Source organism: Myotis daubentonii, chromosome 9, assembly GCF_963259705.1.
Source record: "Myotis daubentonii chromosome 9, mMyoDau2.1, whole genome shotgun sequence".
Classification (NCBI taxonomy): domain Eukaryota; kingdom Metazoa; phylum Chordata; class Mammalia; order Chiroptera; family Vespertilionidae; genus Myotis; species Myotis daubentonii.
In genome coordinates, this window is record NC_081848.1 from 28,386,920 (window position 1) to 28,414,170 (window position 27,251).

The 27,251-nt window shown below is 44.0% G+C and overlaps 1 protein-coding gene across 1 annotated transcript; it reads right to left on the reverse strand.

The window, feature by feature from the left end:
• Positions 1-888: 888 nt before the first annotated feature.
• Positions 889-2,453, reverse strand: LOC132241649 (upstream-binding factor 1-like protein 1). Its single transcript, XM_059710601.1, has 2 exons — positions 2,444-2,453; positions 889-2,123 (listed from the first exon to the last, which is right to left on the reverse strand). The coding sequence occupies exons 1-2, from the start codon at positions 2,451-2,453 to the stop codon at positions 889-891; spliced, it is 1,245 nt and encodes a 414-aa protein (XP_059566584.1).
• Between the last annotated feature and the right edge of the window lie 24,798 nt (positions 2,454-27,251).

Genomic DNA, 27,251 nt, shown 5'->3' on the forward strand with positions numbered 1-27,251 from the left:
AAGGAGGTCCGGAAGTTTATTCAGCTGTCCTGTCTAATTAGCATATTGCACTTTTATTATTATAGATGTCACCTCAATAAGTACAGTAATTTTATAAATCAAATTTTGGAAGGGGCTAATTCACCTCCCTGAAGCATTGTCTTAAACTGCTCTAAGCACGAAAAACAAGAATCAAAACATTTTTCATGAAATGAATCAGACTGAGCGTTGTTTACTTGGTTTAGGGGTCCTTTCAACTCTGAGTCAATACATTATGGACATTAACCCATGGAGGCCCTCAAATTTTATTTGAAATTAGTAAGGAAGTCTCAGAGATGTCAGAGTTAAATATACATGTAAAATATTGCCTGCTACATAATGCTGCCCACTCTCACATTAAGAATGGCCAACTCCTTTCTCACAGCAGATGTAGTATAAGAGTCCTGAGGTAGAGTTATTGCAGAGAATGTAAGAGTCACAGGCTTATAGGACCCTAGACCACTTCTGGCAGACAGAAAATGAGGAAAGCAGAACTTCTTTCTTCAGACTCAGTCTAGTGAAGTGTGCTCCTCACAGCTGCCCAATCATCTCACCATTTGTTTCAAGATCCTTCATTGCATGTATATCCTAGGGGGAGATATACTGATGGTGTAGGGGGACCCAATACAGGTTCACATTTCTTTTCCCAGCAGGAACCTCTCTTCCCAGGTGTGTGGACCTGATATTGAGAGTTCTGTCCCAATTCCCTGCTTCCCAACCTGTCATACTCTGTAGTGAGGAGGAGGAGGGGAAAGGAAGGAAGAAGTAAAGCAATAAAAAGGGACAGGGAGAAGAGCCCTTCAAGGTACATAAATGCCAAAGACATCTGTTGGGAAGTTCTCTGTTCCACCATCTAGGAATAAACAAAGCTCAGTTGGAGTCTGAGTCAGAGGTGTCCCCCAAGGAAGATGAGCTGGAGCTGCTGGCATCTTCATCGCTACTGCTGGAGTCTGAGGAGCTGCAGCTTTCTGCATTTTCCTCATGTTCCTTCTTTTCTTCAGATCCCCGTGAGGAATGAAAACAGTCCCCATTTGTCTCTGATGACTCTGTCCCTGGCGCCTGTGGCCCCTGGTTCTGTTCAAGCCCTCTTTGCAGAGTCCTTGCTGGTGGAGACTGCACATCTGTCCTGATGATCTTGGGGGCCGGGCCTCCATGCATGTTCATGTTCTTACGCTTCCCAGAGGTCCTCTCTCTGTAGGCAGCGTACTCTTCAGGAGACAGGCTCTTGAGCCAGTGCTCCAGGTCCACCTTGTACTGTTTCTGCAGCTCCTCAGCCTGCTTCCTATAATGCTCCTTCTGGCTCCTTGGGATGTGCTGCCAGCGTCTGCTAATCTCCACCATGCTCTCCCTCAGGGACAGGCCTTGCAGCTCCCTACTCGACCACATATCCTGGTGGAACTTCTGGTATTCGTTCATGGGGGGCTTCTTGGGCTCTCCATGGAATTTTATCTCCTCTGAAAATTTGTTTTCTGGGGAACACTTCACTTCTTTCCCTTTTATCTGAAATTTCTTGGGGGCTCGGTTTGGGCTTCTTTTGTGGACAACAGATGTCTTGGAGTTCTGCACTAGTTCAGGGTGTTTTTTCCTGAACTGAGCCAGTTTCTCCTGAAACTCCTGTTTCTCCTTCTGGAAATCTTGAATATATTTCAGCTTCATCTCCTCTGGGAGCTCCTTGTATTTCTCAGACATGACCTTGGTCAGCTCCTTGTTGTTGAGTTTGGGGTGCATTTGGGAATACAAGGGCCGCTTCTCCTTGAAGAAGCGGAGGTAAGGAGTCAGGGGCTGCTTGGGCATGTCTGGATGTTTCTTAAGTTTTTTGCTTTTGTAAGAATTTTTAACATGTTCCTTAGCTTCCAGGATTAATTCTGTCAAAGTGCGATACTTTCTTATCTTACTAGAAACCTCTAACCACTTGAGTTTGCACATTTCTCCAGAATAACCTTTAAAAGCTACTTTTCCCCAGTCCACATGTGACTGGGTTGTTTTGAAGGTGTGGTTGTCATTGGATGGGAGATTATTCTTCAGGAGGTCCAGTAACATCACAATGTCTTCTTTGGGCCATTGGTCTTGGCCGTTACTCAATGCCATTTCTAGGGCTTTGGCCACTTATGAGGCCGCAGTTATGCAAACACCACAGCAGAAAATTAAAAGTCTGCAAGCTTAAGACGTAGCAGCTGAGCTATTTTGGAGGTTTTCAGCAATTCAGTGATTCTCTTTCTTCATTGATGTTTCTATGTCTCTCTTCCTCTCTCTACAATAAAAATAAAATAAATAAAACGTAAATTCTATCATAGTAGACAGATGCTCCACAATATCTAAGATTCATTTAATAATATTTATTGAGTTTTTGGTGAGTGCCAGACCTTTCTTAAAGTGATCCTCTAATCCAGAGGGGAATGTCCTGCCTGAGGTCCATATAAGGCACCCAAAATCATTTGGTCTGGCCCTCCCAAGGCTTTAGGGGTAATTAAAATGTTAAACCAAATGTAGGAGGCTAATTTTTAATATTATCAGTTCATTTTGTTTGGTGCTCAAAATATTTTCTAAATATCCAAATGGCCCTTGGCAGAAAAAGGTTTCCTACTCCTGCAGTCTAGTCTACAGGATATTCTTTGGTGTAGACCACCAGGGAAACTCCCTAAAAATCTAATCACTTTCCCTTTCCAACATTTAAAAGAAATCACTAATTATCCAATACTTGGGGACTATTATCAAATTTACAAAAATTTTATCAATCTCATGTATAAAAAATAATTCTTTTGAATAGAATTTCTTTCTCCCCTTCAGTAATTAGAGTTAGCATCTTTTCCTGTTTCTTTGTTCTTTAATTTTCTTTGCCATAAATAAGCTGTACATAAAATTGATCATATTTCTATTGGGTTATCTATTACTTTTATTATCTGTAAGTATATATTCTTCATTGCATTCTAAAAACAAATTACTTTCTTTTTAAAGTGACAGATATTACTCACTTATATTAATTTCCCTTCATGTTTAAAGTGGCACAAACATTCGACTAGCAAGTACTGAAGCACTATAGTGCTTAACAAAAGAACTATAGTTAGGCGCTATAGTCCTGCCTAACAATAATACAGAGTTAGTCTCCTTCCAGCCTCTGGTCATAGCATGCCCATCCATCAGTTAGTACATCATCTTGTTTTATGTGTGTTTCTATTTAAAGACATCTTAGTTAATATATATTACTTATTTATTAACATTGAATTCATGGCCTACAGTGCTAGAGCTCATTCCTTAAGGAAGCTTATCTAACAGATACATTATTTCCATAAGGCATAGCCGAGATGAGTGTTGGGGTCCAGCCCCAGCAGGTCCAGGGGTTCCCAAAGGTGTGGAGGGAGTCGGCAAAGAAGGAATGACACAGAGGCAGCGTTCAGTTGACCAACATGGTTAGGTTCTCTCGCCTGGTTCTATCCAAGATCTCCAGCCAGGTACTGTGTTTTATTGTCTTGTTACATCTGTATTTATACCAGTTGATTTTAATCCTATCAATTTCTATTCCAAAGGTTAGGGCATTTCTTATCTCCATTCCAGGGAGTAAAGATTATGTAGCTTAAGCTTGTGGTCTACAGGAAAGAATATCCTGTAGTGTAAACAGATTAGACTGCAAGAGTCTTTTTCTGCCAAGGGTCATTTGGATATTTAGAAAATATTTTGACGCCAAACAAAATGAACTGATATTATTAAAAACTAGAGGCCCGGTGCACAAAAATTTGTGCACTCAGGGGGGGAGGGGTGGTCCCTCAGCCCGTCCTGTGCCCTCTCGCAGTCTGGGACCCCTAGGGAGATAACGACCTGCTGGCTTAGGCCTGCTTCCGGGTGGTAGAGGGCAGGCCCAATCCCTAGGTACAGCCCCTAGTCGGGCTCAGAGCACGGCTGATTGGGGAATTGGGGCGCTGCCCCCTGTCATGCACAGAGCAGGAAGATTGGGAGGTTGTGATGCCACCCTCAGTCACGATCAGGGTAGGGCCGATTGGGGGGCTGGGGCACCGTCCCCTGTCACACTCAAGGCAGGTTCGATGGGGAGGTTGCGGCGCCACCCTCGGTCATGCACAGAGCAGGGCCAATCAGGGGGTTGGGGCACTGCCCCTGTCACTCACAAAGCAGGGTCCATCGGGGGGGTGGGGCTCTGTACCCTGTCACGCACAGAGCAGGGCTGATCAGGGGGTTGGGGTGCCCCACTCTCACACTCAGGGCAGGGCCGATGGGGAGGTTATGGCTCTACCCCGTCACACACAGAGCAGGGCCCGTGGGGGGGAGGGGGTTGGGGAACTCCCCCCATCAGGCACAGAGCAGGGCTGATCAGGGGGTTGGGGCACTGCCCCTGTCACGAACAGAGCAGGGCAGATAGGGAGGTTGTGGCCCCACCCCCTGTCACACACAGAGCCGCAGGGCAATCAGGGGGTTTGGGCGCTTCCCCCTGTCACGCTGATCCTGGTGCCAGGAGGCCTCATGGCTCCGCTGATCCTGGTGCTGGGAGGGCTATTACCCTTTTACTATATAGAATAGAGGCCTGGTGCACGGGTGGGGGCCGGCTTGTTTGCCCTGAAGGGTGTCCTGGATCAGGGTGGGGGTCCCCACTGTGGTGCCTGGCCAGCCTGGATGAGGCGATGATGTCTGTTTGCAGCTGGTCACACACCCTTCAGGGTGGGGGTCCCCACTGGGGTGCCTGGCCAGTCTGGGAGAGGGGCTGAGGGCTGTTTTCAGGCTGGGAGTGACTGAAGTTCCCAACCGCTCCTTTTTTTCTTTTTTCTTTTTTTATTCTGGGCCAGCTTTACCTTGAGGCTTGGCTCCAGCTCTTAGGCCTCTGCGGCTGATAGTAGGTTTCTGGCCTTTGCTTACAATGTTGTGAATCTGCTGGCTGAAGTCTGGCGGTATTTGTTACAATGTTTCATAAACTGCCCTCTCAGAGGCCTGCAGCCGCAGGCGGGGAACGTTGGTTTCCTCCATCACTGAGGCAAGCAAGCCTCATGTTAGTTTCAAGCTGCCTGGCTGCCGGCCGCCATCTTGGCTGACAGTTAATTTGCATATCTTGCTGATTAGCCAATGAAAAGGGTAGCGGTCGTACGCCAATTACCATGTTTCTCTTTTATTAGTGTAGATTAGCTTCCTACATTTGATTTAACATTTTAATTACTCCTAATGTGATTGTTCATAGTTAAAGTGATTAACTATCTGTCTGGCACTTAGTTAAGGGGTTTTATTCCCTCCCTAACTTCAGGGAAAAATCCCCACCTGGGGAAACAACCTTTCTCAGAGAGGTGACCTTGGTTAAAACACATAGTGCCAAGAAGGGAAGCAAACATATTAAGAACAGTATGCCATATATGCCAGGTCCCTTGAAACATATGCTGTGCAGATGTTTCTTTCCCTGCAGCAACTGTGTCAAGCAGCAAGGATGGACCAGCTTCCGGCAGATGAGGGCAGTTTTAAACAGCAAAGTCACCAACAAGTGGCACCAAAATGCCAAAAAACAGGTATATTATACCATGGTAAAGACACTTACTTACTGTTTGAGCTTCTTCTTATTCAGACTCTGCTTGGAACATTCAACTGACAGGAATCAAATTTCTCCTTCTCAGTGCAAGTCTATGAATGGCAAGGAAAACACCATGAAAATTACTTTTAGAATTACAAATAAATTTAGTGAATATGCAAATTTGCAAAAACAGAATCTGAAAATAAAGAGGAAGGACTGACTATTTTTCCTGGTATGATATATCTGTGTGTTTTTATATGAAACTGAAACAAAGGAAGGAAATTTGGGGAGGGACTATCTAATATTTTCTTTTTAAAAAATATGTGTGTGGGTTTTTTTAATTGATTTTCAGAAAGAGAGGAAGGCAGAGAGGTAGAGAGAGAAACATCTCTTGGATGGCTCCTGCAACCCCCTACCTGGTATTGAGCCAGAAACCCGGTCACATCTGTGAATGGAGCCAGCAACCTTTTGGTGCATGGAATGAGGCCAAACTAACCGAACCACACTGGGCAGGGCCTAATGCTAGTATTTTCTGAGAGAAGAATTCTTTTCGGATAGACCACAAGATTTATGGTCAAGACTGCCAAGCAATGAAGAAAGATCTATCAGTGCTGTCAGTCAAGGCTCAACCACAGAGGCAGAACCAGTAATATAGATGCACATATGAAGAGATCCAAGTACAGATTTATTACAAGAACTGACTTACACGATCATAGGGGCTAGTTAAGCAAGTGTGAGATCTGTGGTAGAGTAAGTCAGGAAGAGAAATCCCCAGCAGGCTGGAACCCAATGGTCATGAGACAAAGCAGTTGTCACTGTCAGTGAGAGGTTTTTGGAGCAATACAGAAGCATTTGATGATTGGAGTGTTGTTCAAGGATTGACTAAGCCTTTCCTTAAAGGACTTCCACTGATAAAGTCAGGACCACTTTCCAACTTCTTTAACTCACAGTCAAAGTAAGGGACTTTATATACAACTGCAAATCTCACAGCACCAAGTAGATTAGCCTTTGATTGAATAACTAGGCAAGGGGTATGTATGTTAAAACAAAACAAAACAAAACAAAAACAGGTTGCTGCTCTCCTTTCTGTCCTTTTAGTTCTGCCTAATCAAGTTGATATGACGTTAAATTTAAGAAATATAAGAACAGGTCTCCTTGTTCCACTCTGGGTTTACTATGTTGGACCATCCACAGAGTGAATGCCCTGGATGTATCTTCTCTAACTCAATAAATTGATAATGTTAATAAATATTTCTGATTATATTAGCAATAAATTGAAATTTACTCCCTGTTTTCTTGACTTATATCAATGTGTTTTTATGTTTAATTTGGATCATTCAGTTAGATGCTCTAACAACTGTGCAAAACAGCCAGGGTTGTTTTCTATATTTTAATGTAAGAATAGCTTGACCACTACTCTTTTTTAAAAAAATCCTCATCGAAGAGTATGTTTATTGATTTTAGAGAGAAGGAGAGAGAGAGAGAGAGAGAGAGAGAGAGAGAGAGAGAGAGAGATCTATGTGTGAGAGAGTCATTGATGGATTGCCACCTGCAATCACTCTAATCAGGGATAGAACCTGAACCCTGGGTATGTGCCCAGACCAGGAATCAATCTCTTGCCCTGAGATTATAAATATTACACACTTGCTCTAAAATCGCTGCTCTAGCGCATGGATCATAAATCAGTGGTTTAGCATCGACTTATGAACCAGGAGGTCATTGTTTGAGTCCCAATGAGGGCACATGTCTGGGTTGCAGGCTCGATCCCTGTCGGGGGGCGTCCAGGAGGCAGCCAATCAATGATTCTCTCTCATCATTGATATTTCTATCTTTCTCTCCCTCTCCCTTCCTCTCTGAACTAAAACATAAATGCTATCATAGTAGACAGATGCTCAACTATTACCTAAGATTCATTTAATAATATGTATTGAGTTTTTTTGTGTGAGTGGCAGGCCTTTTCTTAAAGCAATCCTGCAATCCAGAGGTGGGGAAGTCCTGCCTGAGGTCCATATAAGGCTCCCCAAAACCATTTGGTCTGGATAGCCAGTTGGCCTGGAGGTCAATTCACCCCCAGTATTGCCGAAAACAATCAAGGCTTAACTACAACAAGACTGCGCACAAAGACCACTAGGGGGTGCACCAAGAAAGCATAAAAAATGCGGAGACAAAGAAACATGACAGAAATGGAGGATATAGAGCTAAAAACCTCAATTTTAAGGTCTTTCAATAATTTTCTAGAAACTGCGGATAAATGTAGTGAGATCCTCAAGAAATCTAACGAGACCCTCGATGTTGTGATAAAGAACCAACTAGAAATTAAGCATACACTGACTGAAATAAAGAATATTATACAGACACCCAACAGCAGACCAGAGGAGTGCAAGAATCAAGTCAAAGATTCGAAATGCAAAGAAGCAAAAAACACCCAACTGGAAAAGAAAAATGAAAAAAGAATCCGAAAATACGAAGATAGTGTAAGGAGCCTCTGGGACAGCTTCAAGCGTACCAACATCAGAATTATAGGGGTGCCAGAAGATGAGAGAGACCAAGATATTGAAAACCTATTTGAAGAAATAATGACAGAAAACTTCCCCCACCTGGTGAAAGAAATGGACTTACAGGTCCAAGAAGCTCGGAGAACCCCAAACAAAAGGAATCCAAAGAGGACCACACCAAGACACATCATAATTAAAATGCCAAGAGCAAAAGACAAAGAGAGAATCTTAAAAGCAGCAAGAGAAAGAAACTCAGTTACGTACAAGGGAATACCCATACGACTGTCAGCTGATTTCTCAACAGAAACTTTGCAGGCCAGAAGGGAGTGGCAAGAAATATTCAAAGTGATGAATACCAAGAACCTACAACCAAGATTACTTTATCCAGCAAAGCTATCATTCAGAACTGAAGGTCAGATAAAGAGCTTCACAGATAAGGAAAAGCTAAAGGAGTTCATCACCACCAAACCAGTATTATATGAAATGCTAAAAGGTATCCTTTAAGAAGAGGAAGAAGAAGAAAAAGGTAAAGATACAAATTATGAACAACAAACATGCATCTATCAACAAGTGAATCTAAGAATCAAGTGAACAAATAATCTGGTGATCATAATAGAATCAGGGACATAGAAAGGGAATGGACTGACTATTCTTGGGGGTGGAAGGGGTGTGGGAGATGCGGGAAGAGACTGGACAAAAATCGTGCACCTATGGATGAGGACAGTGGGTGGGGAGTGAGGGTGGAGGGTGAGGCAGGAACTGGGAGGAGGGGAGTTATTGGGGGGAAAAAGAGGAACAAATGTAATAATCTGAACAATAAAGATTTAATAAAAAAAATAAAATAAATCATTTGGTCTGGCCCTCCCAAGTCTTTAGGGATAAGTTAAATGTTTGACCAAATGTAGCAGGCTAATTGTTAATAATTTCAGTTCATTTTTTATGACCCTGAAATGATATTATAAATATCCAAATGGCCCTTGGCAGAAAAAAGATCCCCTCTCTCCTGCAGTCTAACCTATCTACATCACAGAATATTCTCTGGAGTAGACCCACAGGGTACACTCCCTAAAAATCCCAATACTTTCCCTTTCCAACACTTAAAAGAAATCATGAATTAACTAATACTTGGAGACTCATCAAATTTACAAAAATTTAGTCAATCTCATGTGTAAAAAATAATTCTTTGAATATAATTACTTTCTCCCCATTGGTAATTAGAGCTAGCATCTTTTCCTGTTTATTTTCTCTTTAAGTTTGTTTGCCATAAATAAGCTCTTCAAAAAATTGTTCATATTTCTATTCAGTAATCTATTACTTTTATTATCTGTAAGTATAGAATCATCATAGCATTCTAAAAACAAATTACAGTAGGTCCGAGGGTTATGTGGGAGATCTGTTCCTACGGCTCCACCTAAGGCGATTTTCGGCTTAAATCAGAACCCACCAACATAAGCACCTACGTCGCTCACATGGAGCACATACACAGCAATAATGAAGTGAAACAGTAAAAACAATTTAAAAGAAAGATGACAATTTCTGACCTTTACTTGTGGTAAATAAATAATAAAAACATAAAGCACGTACGTCGAAATGACAGGACTTTTTTTTCATATAAATAAATGGGAGATGGCGGTGTAACCACAAAAAAACGCACGTTAAGTCTGACATAACCCGAGGACTGTCTGTACTTTCTTTTTAAAGTGACAGATATTACACACATAGTAAGTTCCATTTATGTGCTATAAAGAGACACAAACACTCTACTAGCAAGTACTGAAGCACTGTTCCTGCCAAAAATGCAGTTACAATCTTCCAGACTCGGGTCATAGCTTCTCCTTCCATGAGTTAGTACATCATTTTGTTTTATGTGTGTTTCTATTTAAAGACATCTTAGTTAATATATATTGTTTATTTATTAGCCTTGAATTCATGACCACCAAGGCTAAGCCTTTCTTTAAAGGACTTCCACTAATGAAGTCATGACCACTTTCTAATTTCTTTAGCTTTCAGTCAAAACAAGGGATTTTACTTACAACTGCAAATCTCCTCATAGCACCAAGTAGATTAGCCTTTGATTGAATAACTAGGCAAGGCATATGTATATTAACTTTAAAAAAAAAGGTTGCTGCTCTCCTTTCTGTCCTTTTAGTTCTGCCTAATCAAGTTGGCACACCAAAAAGCTACCATAAGTTGATATGACATTAAATTTAAGAAATATAAGAATAGGCCTCCTCGTTCCATTCTAGATTTACCTTGTAGGACCATCCACAGAGTGAAGGCCCTGGATGTATCTTCTCTAACTCAATGTGTTGATAATGTTAATAAATATTTCTGATTACATTAGCAATAAATTGTAAGTTTAGCCTCTAAGGTCACTCACTGTGATCTTGACTGATATCAATGAGTTTTTATGTTTACTTTGGTATCATTCAGTACTGTGGTTCTACTTTTCATGTGGAACCAAGTATTTGTTTTAGAATATTAAGAAAACCCATTATTTAAAAACATACAAGATAACATAGACTAAATGAGTAAGTATACAATATAGTCAGTTGAATAACAGACTAATAATATGTAGTACATATCTTAAATGACACCCCATATTTCAGAATATTTATTTCTCATTCATTTATTTATTCAGCTACTGAAAATGCTACAAAATACACCTTTTGTGTATATTTTTGCTTGTAGGAAATTCTATTAGAAACATTGCTAAAGATGATATAGCTGGATTAAAGGGTATGTGGACAGAGCACTGAACTGTTCTGAATTTTAAATTTAAGTCAGGAAATGCATGTTTCTAAAGAAACATTTACTTCACTTCAAAGTGAAATATTGAAACATGTAACAATATTTTCTCAAATCACTGAACGCTTATCTGGCTAGGTATTATAGAATAGCATCTCTCTTGTGTATACAGGTATTCACCATGTTTAGAGTAGGCTGTAATGTTTACTATATATAGATTCAAATACTCTTGAAAATTTTCTTAGAATACACAACCATGTAGAAAACTACAAGATAATCTGGACTACTTTTGAGTCCTAGGAACAACTAAGGATTATCCTATCTAATAATAGACAAACATGGTAATTAACTGTAACTTTGCTACCCTTCCCATTGGCTAATCAGGGCAATATGCAAATTAACTGCCAACCAAGATGGTGGCCGGCAGCCAGGCAGCTGAAGCGAACAGGAGGCTTGCTTGCTCCAGTGATGGAGGAAGCCAAGGTTCCCCGCCTGCCACTGCCGGCCTCTGAGCTGCTTTCTAAGAAACAATGTTGCAATTATAGAAGCTAAACAAACCCAAGAAACCTGCTTTCAGCAGCTGAGGCCTCAGAGCTGGAGCTGAACCTCAGAGCTAAAGCCGGCTCTCAGTTCCAGTGACAGCCATAGAAGGTAAATAAATCCCAGAATAAAGAAAAAAAGGAGAGGTTGGGAGCTTCAGTCATCCGCCAGCCTGCAAATGACCCTCAGCCCCTCACCCAGACTGGCCAGGCACCCCAGTGGGGACCCCCACCCTAAAGGGGGTGTGACCAGCTGCAAACAGCCATCATCCCCTCATCCAGGCTGGCCAGGCACCCAAGCGGGACCCCCACCCTGATCTGGGACACCCTTCAGGGCAAACCAGCCGGCCCCCACCTGTGCACCAGGACTCTATCCTATATAGTAAAAGGGTAATATGCAAACTGACCCTAACAGCAGAAAGACTGGGAATGACTGATCACTATGACACACACTGACCACCAGGGCGCAGACGCTCAATGCAGGAGCTGCCCTCTGGTGGTCAGTGTGCTCCCACATGGGGGAGCTCTACTCAGCCACAAGCCAGGCTGATGGCTGCCAGTACAGCGGTGGTGGTGGGAGCCTCTCCTGCCTCCTCAGCAGCGCTAAGGATGTCTGACTGCAGCTTAGGTCTGCTCCCCGCTGGCAAGTGGACATCTCCCGAGGGCTGCCGGGCTGCCAGAGGGATGTCTGATTGCCATCTTAGGCCCAATCCCCCGGGGAGCGGGCCTAAGCCAGCAAGTGGTCATCCCCCGAGGGGTCCCAGACTGCGAGAGGGCACAGGCCGGGCTGAGGGACGCCCCCCCTCTCCCGCCGAGTGCACAAATTTTTGTGCACCGGGCCTCTAGTTCTATATAATAAAAGCCTAATATGCAAATTGACTCAAGGGGGGAATCATCAGTGGAATGACTGGTCACTATGATGTGCACTGACCACCAGGGGGCAGATGATCAATGCATGACTTGACCCCAGCCAGCAGGCCCCAGGCCAGCCAAGGCGAGTGCCAGCGGGGTTCCCCGGATGGCCCCAATATTCACCCCACAGAGGGAGGTGACTGGAAGTAGCAGGGGGGAGCGGGGCCAGTGAGCAGGCAGCGCCAGGCCAGCCAAGGCAGGTGCCAGTGGGGGCCTCCCAATCACCCCACTGGTCACCCCACAGATTGGCCCTGATCACTGGCCAGGCCTAGGGACCTTACTCCTGTACGCATTTCATGCATGGGCCTCTAGTATAAAATAAGATAACTAAAATGAGTCATCATATTAATTACCAAGCACATACTGAAAAAACAGTAATGGAATCAATGTGATCTTATAGAAACAACCTCAGTTTGTTGATTAATGAAAACTCACCAATGCTTGCTCAAGAAGTATTAATACAAAGAGGTTGTCAGCTCAGGGATCAAGCCTCTCAAGCATGGTGGCAGTAGCTGTCAGAAGTCTCCCCAACCAGGTAAGCTATAAGCACACTCCTTGTGTTCTGGAAACAGTGACTTTGGCTCCTTATATTGACTCCTTGAAGACCACGCCCATTTTTTCCAGGTGATAGGATTTGAGAGGTCTTTGGAGAGCTGTTCTCCTCTAAGAGGAAAAAGGATTAATTTAATATCTTTACTAATTTCCCTAAATATACCTCTACCAACATAATATCATCAAGTCACCCATTTCCCAACAAAGTAACCCTTTATATCACAGGCTGCCTTTATATCTACACTAGAGGCCTGATGCACGAAATTCTGCAAGAGTAGGCCTTCATTCCCCCGGCTGCCAGCACGGGCTTCCCTTTGGCACCCAAGACCCAGGCTTCCCTGGCAGCCCCGGCTTTATCTGGAAGGTTGTCTGGAAGGACATCTGATCTAATTAGCATTTTATTTTTTTATTATTATAGATTTCGGCCATCAAGAACTTTTATTTTTATCTCTAGCTGGTCAGGCTCTGTGGCTTGAGTGTAGGACTGCGGACTGAAGTGTCTCTGGTTCAATTCAAGTCAAGGGCCTGTGCCTTGGTTGTAGGCTGGATCCCGGCCCTTGTTCAGGGCCCCAGAAGGAAACATCACTCTCTCGCATTGATGTTTCTCTCCGTCTCTCCCCTGCCATCAACTCTCTAAATATCAATGGAAAAATGTCCTTGGGTGAGGATCTAAAAAAAGAAAAAGAAAAAAGGATTTCTATTTTTTATCCTACAGATAGAATGGATTATTTCATTAGCTAGTGGCTATAGCAAATATCCAAAACCTTGGAAATATTTTATTGTGTTTACTTGGAAACATTTTAACTATGTTCTGTTATGTAGGAAGTGCTTTATTTGTTGCTATAATTTTATTATTATCATTTTAATTCTCACCTTAGGATATTTTTTCCATAGATTTTTTTAAAGAGTGGAGGGTATGACATAGGCAGAGAGAGACTGAGAAAAAAGTGATAGACAACAAGAGAAAAACATAGACCTGAGACAGACACATAAATTGGTTGCCTCCCTTACATTCCCAGACCAGGGAAGGGGATCAAACCTTCAATCAACTTGCTTGACCTTTACTGGGAATCAAACCCTTGGCTGATGCTGTAACCACTGCTCCAAAACAGCCAGGGTTGTTCTTGCTGTTCTGGCACTTGGAGCATACGTAGTTCAGTGTTTGAGCCGGTACTTATGAACCAGGAAGTCATGGTTCAATTTGGGGTGAGGGAAAATGCCTGGGTTGCAGACTCATTCCCCAGTGGGGGGAATGCAGGAGACAGCCAATCAATGATTCTCTCTCATCATTGATATTTCTATCTCTCTTTCCCTCTCCCTTCCTCTCTGAAATCAATAAAAATACATTAAAAATAAAAAAATCACTGCTCTGTCCTGCCATGGCTGTGGCCGTGGCCTTGTCATCACAAATATTGTTAACATGTTGTTAAAATTAACAGTCAAATTAACCATCTGGGTGCTCCCTGCACAAGTCCATAAGTGAAGCTTTCCCTGACACCCACCTCTATCCAGCCTGCTGCCTGCTCCCTGACACCCACCTCTATCCAGCCTGCTGCCTGCTCCCAAGGCAGCTACTTTGAAAATCACTTTGTGGTCTCCTTTAACTACTTAGTTTATAACTCACTGTAACAAGATGGAAACCTACCTTAATGGGGGAAAATAACAAAGAGTATTTTAAAACCAATAATTCCTATCTGGACACTGCCAAAACTTGCTATTTAAAGCTGGATGCATCCCATCTCTCATATATTTCTCACTAAATAGCCCAGCTGTGGGAATGCAGAGATTTTGTAAGAGATGGGAATTGTTACCTTGACTCTAAACCTGTGGTTTCCAATGTGGGGTGTTTTTTATTTTTACAAGGTGGCAATTTGATTTTTAAGGGGGGTAATTCGGGAATGAGTTATTAATAGTGATTTTTTTTCCATTTCTTATGCTCCTAGGGGCCTCATATATAGTATCCTATCTATGAAAGAGGGAATATGCTAATTGACTGATGGTGGCACCCAGTCTCCTCAGTCCCCTTAGGGCAGCAGGCGCATGGAAAGGCCGGGCTTTCCCCCAGGCCCCTCAGCCACCCAGTTGCCCAGGGCCAGCCTGAGGTGCAGGCAAACCTCGGCTGTCAGCTGCCCAACCACCCAGGGCCAGCCCCAGGCGCAGGCAAACCTCAGATGGTGGCTGCCCAGCCGCCTAGGGCCGGCCAAGGCTTGGGCTGCCGGCAGTGGCAGTAGCAGAGGTGTGATGGGGGCATCGCCTTCCCCTGATCGCTGGGTCACCTCCCACCCCTGAGGGCTCCCAGATTGTGAGAGGGGGCAGGCCGGGCTCAGGGACCCCCGCACTCCAGTGCATGAGTTTTCATGCACCGGTCCCTTAGTATAAATATATATTGTAACATATGTATGCATTTCAGTTCTCTATTATATGTTTTGAAACTTTATTTGCTATTTTTTATATCACTTCCAATGATGTTTTTTTTTAACAATTTCTTAGTAATTTCTTCCTCCTTATTTCATCTGTCCTTTTGTGTTTTTACTTTTCTTTCCTGGATGCCAAGTCCTTTGGAAGCTTGTTTAGAGCAAATTAATGGCATTTTAGGTTTCCCCCGCGTGAATAGGAGTTCACTTTTTGCATAAGATGTCACAGCAGTGTCATCAGGGTTTCAGAGATACTTAGGTGGGGCATGGCCACAAAAAGGTTGGGAACCACTGCTCTAAACCTTTTGCAACATATGTATGTCTACTTAAAGTAGATGACATTAGTAAGTTTGTACACTTATGATTATTGAAGATAGTCTTTCATCTCCAAAAGCACAATTACTCTCTTCTGGAGGCCCATAATTGTTCAAAACAAAGACAAATGCCTTTTTGTTTCTTCTATTTCTTATCCAATTTTTCTAGCACCAACTTTTCCTTAGTGAAATACAAAAATATTATTTATTAAGAAAATACAAGTTACTCCATCCCAGCCAGTGTGGATCACTGGTTAGGCATCAACCCATACCCCAGAACTTTCTAGCTGAACTCCTAGTGAGGGCACTTGCCCAGGGTTTGGGCTCCATCTCAGTGGGGGACATGAAGGAAGCAGCCAATCAATATTTGTCTTTCGTCAGGGTTTCTCTCTCTCTCTCTCTCTTCTTCTCTCTGAAATCAATTAAAAACACACACACACACACAAACGCATGTGACAGCAATAAAAAGATAAGTTGGACTCCATCAAAATTAAAATATGTTTTAAAAGTTCTGGGATATGGATTCTGATTGAGATGAAAAAGGATAATTAAAGTTAAATTGCCTAAAATTACATGACATAATAAAAACCAAAGTCAAATATCTTGAGTGTTAGCTGTAATATTAGAGCCTTCAGGACCCAGCACCTGGAGCTATGGATTTGGGTGAAGTGCCTGAAACTCAAGCTATTTGGAAAAGGAAGGATGTCAGCAGAAGAGGGATTGATCTTTATGCAGAAGAAAAGGGGGCTGGAGGGGGATGGAGTTGGTTAAATAGTTAAGAATGGCTTCTCCAGGTTGTGGGAGCTTGCCTGGGTCTGCTTTCCATGTGTGTCACATGCCTATCAAGTCTGTTCTGCTCTAGACACAGTCATTGAGTCACAACCTGAGTCACATTTTGCTTAGACCTTTGTGTCTCCAGGGCAGAGGAATAAACTTCTAACTTTTCTTCCTTCAGAAAAATGAACTCAGACCTCCCACAAACTTCTGGAAAGAAGTTTCTGTGCCATCTGCCTGAATTACTGTATAGACCCAGTCACCATGGGCTGTGGGCACAGCTTCTGTTGTTCGTGTCTCTATGTATCCTGAGAGAAAGCAGAAAGCCCTACTTGTTGCCCTGTGTGCAGAGAACTATTAGAGCAGAAAAACTTCAAAACCAATATTATCCTGAAAAATCTGGTTTCCATAGCCAGAAAAGCCAGTCTGTGGCAATTCCTGAGCCCTGAGGACAATGGGTGTGGGATGCACAAGGAGGCAAAGCAGATCTTCTGTGTAGACAACAGGAGTCTGCTGTTTGCACTGCTCTAGCGTTCAGGAGCACCATGGCTCCGTGGAAGAGGCTGTTGAGGAACACAGGGTGAGTGGTGCCCTCAGAGCACTTAGAATGCTGGAGGAGAGCACAGCAAAGAGATGAGGGTTCAATCTCCTCCTTTCTGACTGCATTGATACCCACTTCAGACTCAATAATGAAGCTTTGAGGAAATGCACTGGTTTACCTGTCTTCATGGACATTGCATTTAATGGGAGAGTAATTAAGTTAATGATAATCATTACTTTGATGACGCAGCATTGTACTCAAGGCACTGGAAAGCCCTCATTTGAGAAAGAGTCAGTGGTGTGGAAACTGCAAATGCAAAAAGATTTACTATGGGCACATATTAGCTAACATGCCACAAAAGGAATAGGATAATGTACATTGGAATTAGCAGGGGACAAGTACTAGTATCACTAGCTCTAAATGCTGGTGCAAGATGCCTCACTACCTGGGAAATAGCCATGCTAAATAAACTTCTGATAAGTTTCTCAGGACAAATGACTACATTGCATTGTGTGGTTCTATAGGCTGAAACCTTAAATTTATCATTAGTGAGGGAAAGTAGGGACACATCATGATCCTTCTCTACCTAAAGTACTTTAATCTAACCTGCCCTGATTATTTCCATTGCTTAGGATCTGAAACTTAAATGTATTTGCTTCTATGGTGCTAAAATTCAATTTTCTTTATTTTTTTACAGAGGAACCTCTCAAATCAAATGAGATCTTTATGAGAAAAGATTCAAGAAATTAAAAACAAAATCTCAGTAAAGATGGCAGAATACCTGACTATTGGATGGTAAGTATAAAACTGTACTTCCCTGTGAATCAGGCTGACATAGACATGACAGGAAAAGGATCTGAGAACAGCAATTTAAGGTGTGTGCCTACAATGGTGAGAAGGGGGAGTGCAAGAGCTAGAGAATTGCTTTAAGTAGAAGAAAATGTAACATGCTAAACTAAAAGAAAACTGAGGAAAAGAAGTAAAGAAAAGAGAAGACTCTCCATAACTTTGGAGAGGAAATAGAAGGAACATATCTCAACATAAAAAAGGCCATATATGACAAATCAACAGTGAACATCATACTCAATGTGTGAAAGCTAAAACCATTTGCCCTAAGAATAGGAACAGGACAGGGATGTCCATTTTCACGACACTTATTCAATACTAGAGGCCTGGTGCACAGATTCATGCACATTGAAAGGAAATTAATTAGAAGGTGGCCCGTGGAGCAGGACTGGGTGAGATGGCCAGGACTGTGGTCCCTCCCCAGCCGAACACACCTGCAGTGGTGCCAGGGCTCAAAGGGCAACTGTGGAATGAGCAGGATCCCTGGGGCAGATGAGGTCCCTCAGCCTGGCCTGTGGGGATTGGGCCAAAACCAGCCGTCCCACATCCCCTGAGGGGTCCCAGAGTGGTAGAGGGCACTCTGCAAAGTTGCTGTTGCTCAGCAGCTCCTGTGGTGAGCATAAGCTCCCTGGTGGTCAGTGGATGTCATACCTATTGGCCAGTTGGCCGGTTGCTTAGCCTTTTACAGATTAGAGGCCCGGTGAATGAAATTTGTGCACTGGAGCGGGGGGTCCCCCAGCCTGGCCTGTGCCCTGTCACAGTGCGGGAGCCCCATGATAGATTGCCCAATCATCCAGGGCTCCTTGATGGATTGCCCTAAAGAGGTAGGCCAGAGCTGGGAGTCCTGCCTTTGCATTGTGTGGAGCCGGGAGGCGGGGCCCCCAGGGCCCCCAGGCAGGTCTCAGCAGACCCCCAGGCAGGCTGTGCCTCATGGAGCTGGGAGGCGGCAGGACTCCCAGGCAGGCCTTGCTGGACCCCCAGGCAGGCCTCGCCACATGGAGCCAGGGGATCTGCCTCCTTCCGGCTCCACGCACAAAGTCAGGAGGAGGTGAAACTCCCAGGCAGGCTCCATGTTGCATACGCAGCATCAAGCCCATCCCCCCACCTGAACACGCCTGCTGTGCACACAGCCATCTTGTTGACGGCATGAAGGCATCATGGTGTGATGACCACTTAGGCTTTTATTAGTAAGGACTAGAGGCCCGGTGCACAAAAATTTGTGCACTGGGGGAGGGGGGCCCTCAGCCCAGCCTGCCCCCTATCACATATTGCAAGCCCTCAAGGGATGTCCTACTGATGGCTTATACCCGCTCCCTGCTCCCCTTGGGGAGCAGACCTAAGCCACAGTCTGGCCTCCCTTTGTGGGAGGTGACCGGGCTGATCAGGGGAAGGCACCAGCCCCATCACCCCGCTGTTGCAGCCACTGCCAGTCACCGCAGCCACCAAGGTGTTTTCATCAACACGGACTCCAGTCCCTTCACCATGAATAAATGACAACTTTCTTTAGGCATTTTCAAGATGTGTCTTTCACAGGATATGACATTTCTTTCTTTCTTTCTTTTTTTACCCTCACCTGAGGATATGTTTCCATTGATTTTTAGAGAATGTGGAAGAGAAAGGGAAAGACAGAGAGAAACATCAAAGTGAGAGGAACACTTTGATTGGTTGCCTCCTGCATGAGCCCTGACCTGGGCCTGGGCCAGGGAGGAGCCTGCAACCTAGGTACATGCCCTTAGTTATAATTGAACCCAGACCCTGTGGTGGGCAGGCCGAGGAATTACCCACTGAGCCAAACTAGCTAGGGCAGGATATGACATTTCTTAGCCCTCCAGCAGTGGACCTTCCTTTTTTAGTCCAGGAGTGTGGTAAAAACCCTAGATCACCTATTTGGATTCTTATTACCCAAGTTACTAAGAATATGACCAGTGGCATACAGGGAGCTAAGCCAATGAGCGGTTAGAAAAGGTGTTTCCTCTGTAGTTCACACCAATTGCCAGCTCGGCCCCTGCACAGGCCTAACGCCTCTGGCCAAGTCATTAGGCCTGGGCAGGGTACCACCAGCTCCCAGAGATTTCCAGCTCTGCCCCTATCCAGGCCTAATGTGTGTGGCTGCGTCCTTAGGCCTGGGCAGGGGACCACCAGCTCCCAGAGATTTCCAGCTCTGCCCCTATCCAGGCCTAATGTGTGTGGCTGAGTCCTTAGGCCTGGGCAGGGGACCTCCAGCTCCCTATCATTACCGGCTTCACCTCTGCTCCACATGATTGCTGGCTCTGCCCCTGCTCCCTGCCATTACTGGCTCTCTCCCTGCTCCCCGCCATCACCGGCTCCCTAGCTGCTCCCCGCCATTACCAGCTCCACCCCTGCCCAGGCCTAATATCTCTGACCAAGGTGTAGGCCTGGGAAGGGGACTCTCAGTTCCCCGCTATCACTGGCTCCACCCTGCTCTCCCGCCATCACTGGTTCCGCCGCTGCCCAGGCCTAACACTTCTGACTGAGGCATTAGGCCTGGGCAGAGGACCCCTCAGCTCTGATTACAGGCTCCGATCTCCGCTGGGCACCTACCTATGCAAATTAACCACTATCTTTTGGGGGGGTTAATTTGCATATCGTGCTGATTAGCCAATGGGAGGCATAACAAAGGTATGGTCAATTACCATGTTTGTCTATTATTAGATAGGACTAGAGGCCTAGTGCATGAAATTCGTGCACTGGGGGGTGGGGTTTCTTCAGCCCAGCCTGCCCCTCAGTCCAGGAGCCCTCAGTGGATGTCCTACTGATGGCCACAGTCTGGCAGCAGAGGCTCGGAGCAGGCATCCTGTGTGTGTGTGTCCCCGCTGGGGGTCTGCCCCCAGCCACACCGTGGAGGCTTAGAGCAGGCACCCCTCTCTGTTGATCTCTCAGGCTCCTGGCTTCCACTGCCTGTTGTACTCTCCCTTGAGCTGTGGCCAGGGTGGGGCCACCCTTGCCTGCTGTGGGATCGCCGCAGCGACCCAGGGGCAGGCACACACAGGGGCTGGCTGCAGGCTGCCCTTTCCTGCTCTGGGATCGTCGTGGCTTCTTGATCACCGGCTGGGGGGCGGGCAAAGGCGGCCTGGTTGTCTTTTATTAGATAGGATAATACTGGAAGGCCTAGACACAGGGATCAGTCAAGAAGAAATAAAGGGCATCCAAATTGGAAAGGAAGAAGTAAAACTCTCATAATTTGCAGATGACATGCTGTTGTAAATTGAAAACCCTAAAGACTCCATCAAAAAACTACTATATTTAATAAATGAATTTGCCATATAGCAGGATACAAAATCAACACCCAAAAATCAACAGCTTTTTTGTACAGCAATAATAAATTCTCAGAAAGAGAAACAAAACAAATAATGCCATTTACCATTGCAACAAAAAAAATTAAGATAGTTAGGAATAAACTTAACCAAGGAGGTAAAAGAGTTGTACTCAGAAAACTGAAGGACATTGAAAAAAGACATAGAAGAAGATAAATACAAGTAGAAGATTATGCCGTGTTCATGCATTGGTAGAATTAACATCCTTAAAATGTCCATACTACCAAGGCAATCTATAGATTCAATGCAATCCCTATTAAAATACCCACAGCATATTTCACAGATCTAGAACAAATACTCCAAACATTTACAGAAACCAAAAAAGATACCAAATAGCTGCAGCAATCTTATGAACAACGACAAAATTCGAAGAATCACAATACCAGGTATCAAGTTATACTACAAAGCCACTGTGCTCAAAATAGCCTGGTACTGGCACAAGAACAGGAATATAGATAAATGGACCAGAACAGAGACCCCCAAAATCAACCCAAGCCACTATGCTTAATTAATATTTCACAAATGAGGCAAGAGCATACATTGGAGCAGAGGCAGTCTCTTCAATAAATGGTGTTGGCAAAATTAGACAGATACAAGCCAAAAAAATGAAACTAAACCACCAAGTTATACCATACACAAGAATAAACTCAAAATGGATAATAGCTTTAATGTAAGTAATTAAACCATAAAAATTCTAGAAGAATCTATAGGCAGCAAAATCTCAAAAATCTCTCTAGCAATATGTATAGGGATATATCTCCTAGGGCAGTGGTCGGCAAACTGCGGCTCGCGAGCCACATGCGGCTCTTTGGCCCCTTGAGTGTGGCTCTTCCTAAGCCTTAGGAGTACCCTAATTAAGTTAATAACAATGTACCTACCTATATAGTTTAAGTTTAAAAAATTTGGCTCTCAAAAGAAATTTCAATCTTTGTACTGTTGCTATTTGGCTCTGTTGACTAATGAGTTTGCCGACCACTGACTTAGGGCAAAGGAAACTAAGGAGAAAATAAACAAATGAAACTACATCAAAATAAAGTTTCTACACAGCACAAGAAGCCATCAACAAAACTAAAAGGGAGCCTACCATATGGGAGAATGTATTTGGCAATGATACATCTGATAAAGTGTTAATATCCAAAATATGTAAGGAATTCATGCAACTTAACAAGAAGAAAACAAACAATGGACAAAGGACCTAAATAGATACTTCTCCAAAGTGGACATACAGGTGGCCAAGAGATGTATAAAAAGTGCTCAAAGTCACTGATCAACAGACAGATACAAATTAAAATGACAATGAGGCATCACCTCACACCTGTCAGAACAACTACCATCAACAAATGAACAAATGACAAGTGCAGGCAAGGATATAGAGAAAAGGAAACCCTAAAACAATGCTAGTGGGAATGCAGACTGGTATAGCCATTATGGAAAACAGTATGGAGTTTCTAAAAATTAAATATGGCCCTAGCCGATTTGGATCACTGGATAAAGCATTGGCCTGGGGACTGAAGAGTCCCAGGTTCAATTCCGGTCAAGGGCATGTACCTTGGTTGCAGGCACATCCCCAGTAGGAGGCAGCTGATCAATGCTTCTCTCTCATCGATGTTTCTAACTCTCTATCCTTCTCCCTTCCTCTCTGTAAAAAATCAATAAAATACATTTTAAAAAATAAAAATAAATAAAAATTAAATATGGAACTGCCACCTGACTCAGTGATCCAACTTCTAGGACTATATCCTAAGAAACCCAAAACCAGAAATTATGTATATTCACATATGTTCATAGCAGCACAACTTACAATAGCTAAGATCTGGAAAATGCCCAAGTGCCCATCAGTAGATGAGTGGATAAAAAAGCTTAGCACATTTATAGCATGGAATGCTATGCAGCAGTAAAAAAGAAGGATCTCTTACACTTTGAGACAGTATGGAGGGTCCTGGAGAGTATTATACTAAGAAAAATTAGCCAGTCAGAGAAAGACAAGTATCACATTATCTCACTCAAATGTGGAATCTTAATTAACAAAATAAAGTGATGAACAGAGTGGATCCAGAGACATAGAAGCATGAAAAAGAGTGTGGAATCTCAGAGGGAAGGCAGGGGAGGGTGGAGTGTGGGTGATGATCAATCAAAGAACTAGAAGGCATATATATAACCCATGGACACAGACAACAGGGTGATGAAGGCCTGGGGCAGGAGGTGGGGGCAGGCAGGAGGGGTGCAATGGGGAATAAAAAGGGACATACTTAATACTTTCAACAAAAAGATTACAAAAGAGAAAACCATGGTGGCAATGACAGGCACACATATCCTGGGCTTGCCTTTCCCCTTTGTGACCTCTCACCAGGGCCCTGCTTGCTGGGAGTAGGGCTTTCCTGAGCTCCCCTGTTTCTGAGGACTGATTTGTAACTGGCAGGCTCCATGGAGAGTGCCTGGGGAGGAGAGAACCCTCCAGGCACCTGCTATTTCCTGCTCTTCACCTCAGTCAGGCTCAGCGACCTCCTGGGCATTTCTCCCACTCCTGCCCTGGTGTCCTGGCAGCTGCAGGTTTTCTGTGCTGTGGGGGCAGAAAGGGGTCTCCCTGCACCTAAGGCTGTGTGGGGACAGCACAGACTCCACTCAGAGGCCTCTGCAGGCACTCTTTTCCTCTCTGAAAATCAATAAAAATATATTTTAAAAAATAACAGGGTGTTAACTTTCACATATAACATATGTGAAACTTTGTTAAATTTTAAGTTTTGTTACTCAAGGATTTACTGTAAAGTTATATCATTTTATACATTCAACTTCCTGTAATTTACGAAAAGATGGCTGTCACAGGAAAACACAAAACAAAAAAACAGGGCCTTGGGTACATGTGCTCAGTTTTGTAAGGTATCTACTGGGGCTTTGGATGGCCTACCACTCCCCAACTCCAGGGTCTCTGGGATGACAGGGCCCTTAGGTATTAGTTTAACTAGCAGCCTGCCCCTCAGGCAGCAGCTGTGAAGATAAACTGGTTTCTGCTGTGTGCTGCAACCAGCTCGGCCAAGGGTGAACCTAAGGAGGGGCAGTGAAGAATTGAAGAAAAGACAAACAAGAGAATACAGCTGGGGATCGGTGGATCTCCGGTGCCTGGATGAGGACACAAAAGACCCAGCCTGTAAGCCAATGCTTTATTTCATAGTCTGATTAAAACAAGGGTAGATTAACATGTATACAAATGCTCTTGTTTTGGCAACACTTGCTGCATCTCCCACAGCCTATTAGCTACGTAGGAAGGAATTAGGGAGGGCTACAAGGTCAGGCTTAATTATGCTAGGAGAGCTCTGCCCTCCAGGCTGGGACTTGTTTGTAGCCCTGCCACAGGTCAGCCCGAGGCTCGACCCTAGCAGTGGTTCTCAAGCTTCCTAATGCCACAACCCTTTAATACAGTTCCTCATGTTGTGGTGACCCCCAACTATAAAATTATTTTCATTGCTACTTCATAACTGTAATTTTGTTACTGTTATGAATCGTAATGTAAATATCTGATATGCAGGATGTATTTTCATTGTTCACGACCCATAGATTGAGAACCACTGCTAGAGCCTCTCCCTACAGGGCCGTTTACTTTCAAATCAACATAAGAGCTCAGTGGTCACAGTTTGATTCCTGATCAGGGCACATGATCTGGTTTCAGGTTTGATCCCTAGTGTAGGGCATGTGGGAGGCTGCCAATCAATGATTATTTCTCATCATTGATGTTTCTCTCTCTCTCTCTCTCTCTCTCTCTCTCTCCCTCTCCCTTCCTCTCTGAAATCAATAAAATATTTTTTAAAATAAGCATAAGGGATTTTGCTCATATCTGTAAAATCCCTTCACCAGGGCTCTTCAATTACATTAAATATCCAAGAGAAGGTGTGTATAAGCTTCAAGATGGATGCCCCTCATTCCCATCCTGCTCCTTCTGCCTGGCCACCTTGGCGGTCAGAAACCATCCTTAGGTTAAATGCCATGATATATATATTACATTTATAATAGTGGCCCGGTGCACAGATTTGTGCACATTGAAAGGAAATTAATTAGAAGAAACATTTTAATATTGCTATTAGCCCTCGCTCTATAATAGAAGTGTCAACCAAATTCACAATCGATAATGACAAATCGAAACACACACATGTGATTGGTGCCAGTGAGAACTTTGTATTGTGCATGCCTGAGTCAACTTAGCCTTTTATATATATAGAATAAACGTGCTAAATTAGACCTGCTTTCTGATGTAGCTAAACTTTTTCCAGCCCAGTGAAGCACCACAATTACTCTTTCAGGTAATTGTCAGCAACACAGCAGTAAATATCAACATGAAGCAGATTATTATTGTAGATCATGTAGGGAGAGCAAAGGGTAAAATATTTAACTGCAGCAGTGTTTGACTATATTCTGTGCAGTGAAAAAACTTGAAGTCCTTTTCAACCTCCACCATTTCTTCCTTCTTTTTTCAGTCAAGTCAAGTTTCTAAGCTTTCTAAATTTCCATTTTGTGGCAAATGAAAAGAAAACAGGATTCCATCTAGTCTCCTATCTAACTACTCCAGGACTTCTGTGAGGATTAAATGAGATGAGGCATGGAAAAATGCTTCACAGACATTTGGTTAAAGCGTGAAATATTTGCACCTGGCTATAAAGTAAGTCATGTTCCTGGGCTGAAGAAATTGCAAGGAGGCTAGTCATCGCTAGGGAGAGGAAGCCCAGGCGTTGCTACAGGATGTCATTACTCGGAGTCCACAGAGACTGTTTCCAGGCTGGGCTGGGCTGTGGGCTGCATTTTGTGCCAAGGGGTCTTGGCAGCATCAGCTGCGATTTGGTGGGCTGTCGCTCTGGGGTGGTGGTAGGGCCTGTGTCCCACTTTGGGGAAGCTGAGTGTTGCTTTGTGGGCACCAGGTCCTCAGGTGCCTTTTCTCTGTAAATGACCAGTGTGCATCACAGCAGCTCCTGAATTGAACATCTGCCCCCTGGTGGTCAGCGCACATCATACCAACTGGTTGGGCAGACACTTAGCATATTAGCCTTTTATATACTAGTACTAGATGCCTGTTGCACAAAGAGATTCGTGCAATAGGCCTTTCCTTCCCTTGGCTGCTGGCACCAGTTTTCCTCTGGCACCTGGGACCCAGGCCTTCGCTCTGGCTGGGCTCTGGCCAGAGCTCCCCCACAGCTGTCAGGCTTCACAGCTCCACTGATCCCGGGGGTGTGAGGCCTTGTGGCTCTGCTGATCCTAGGGTGTGAGGCCTCCCAGCTCCACTGATCCTGGGGTGTGAGGCCTCTCGGCTCCGCTGATCCCAGGGGCGTGAGGCCTCACTGCTGGACTGGCTTCGGGTATGTTTGGCTTCAATCTACTGCTTGGAGCCTAGGTATGCAAATTAACCGCCATCTTTGTTGGCGGTTAATTTGCATATCACCCTGATTAGCCAATGGGAAGCGTAGCGAAGGTATGGTCAATTACCCTTTTTGTCTTCTACTAGATAGGATATAGATGTGATCTACATAGTGAATTTCCTAGTTAGACCTTCTCTAACTCAGTGAATTGATTATTATAGTAATAAACTCCTTATATTGTATTGACAACAATTTGAGATATTTGACCTCTTAAGGTCAACTCACACACCGTGAATTTGACTAACATCTGTGAGTTTTTACTTTTAATTTAATAGCATTCATTTCTGTGAGTTGTGTGGCACTGGTTTTGCTTGTCATGGGTAAGTATTTGTTTTAGAATATTAGTAAAATGCATTAGTTAAAAACATACAAAATATCATGGACTATATCAGTAATTATACAATATTGTCATATATTGGGTCAATAATATGGGGTATATTTCATGAAATAATACCCCCATATTTTAGAAACTTTTAAGTTATTTTCTATTAATTTATTCAGCTTATATGTGTATATAAGGTTTTGAAGTTACCACTGGGCTGTCCTGATACAGTCTGAGATGGTCCTGCTCTGGCTGGCTGCCTGGGCCTCTGAGCAGGTTCCCTAAATCCCCCACTGACTGAGAGGCATGATGAGGTGGACGCGGCTCAGACCCAGGGATGGGGAGAGAGAGAATACAGGGCTCCTGCAGCAGCTGGGGAAGCTCCATCTAAAGGCATTTGTCATTCTTAGGGAACAGTGTCCTTATAAAATAAGGACTCTGGAAGGTATAGTCATAGTACCAGAAAAGCTCAGGAGGGAGGATAGTGTGGCCACAGCCAGCAATGGTGTGGAGGCAATGGATACCCTGACAGCATGGGAATGTAG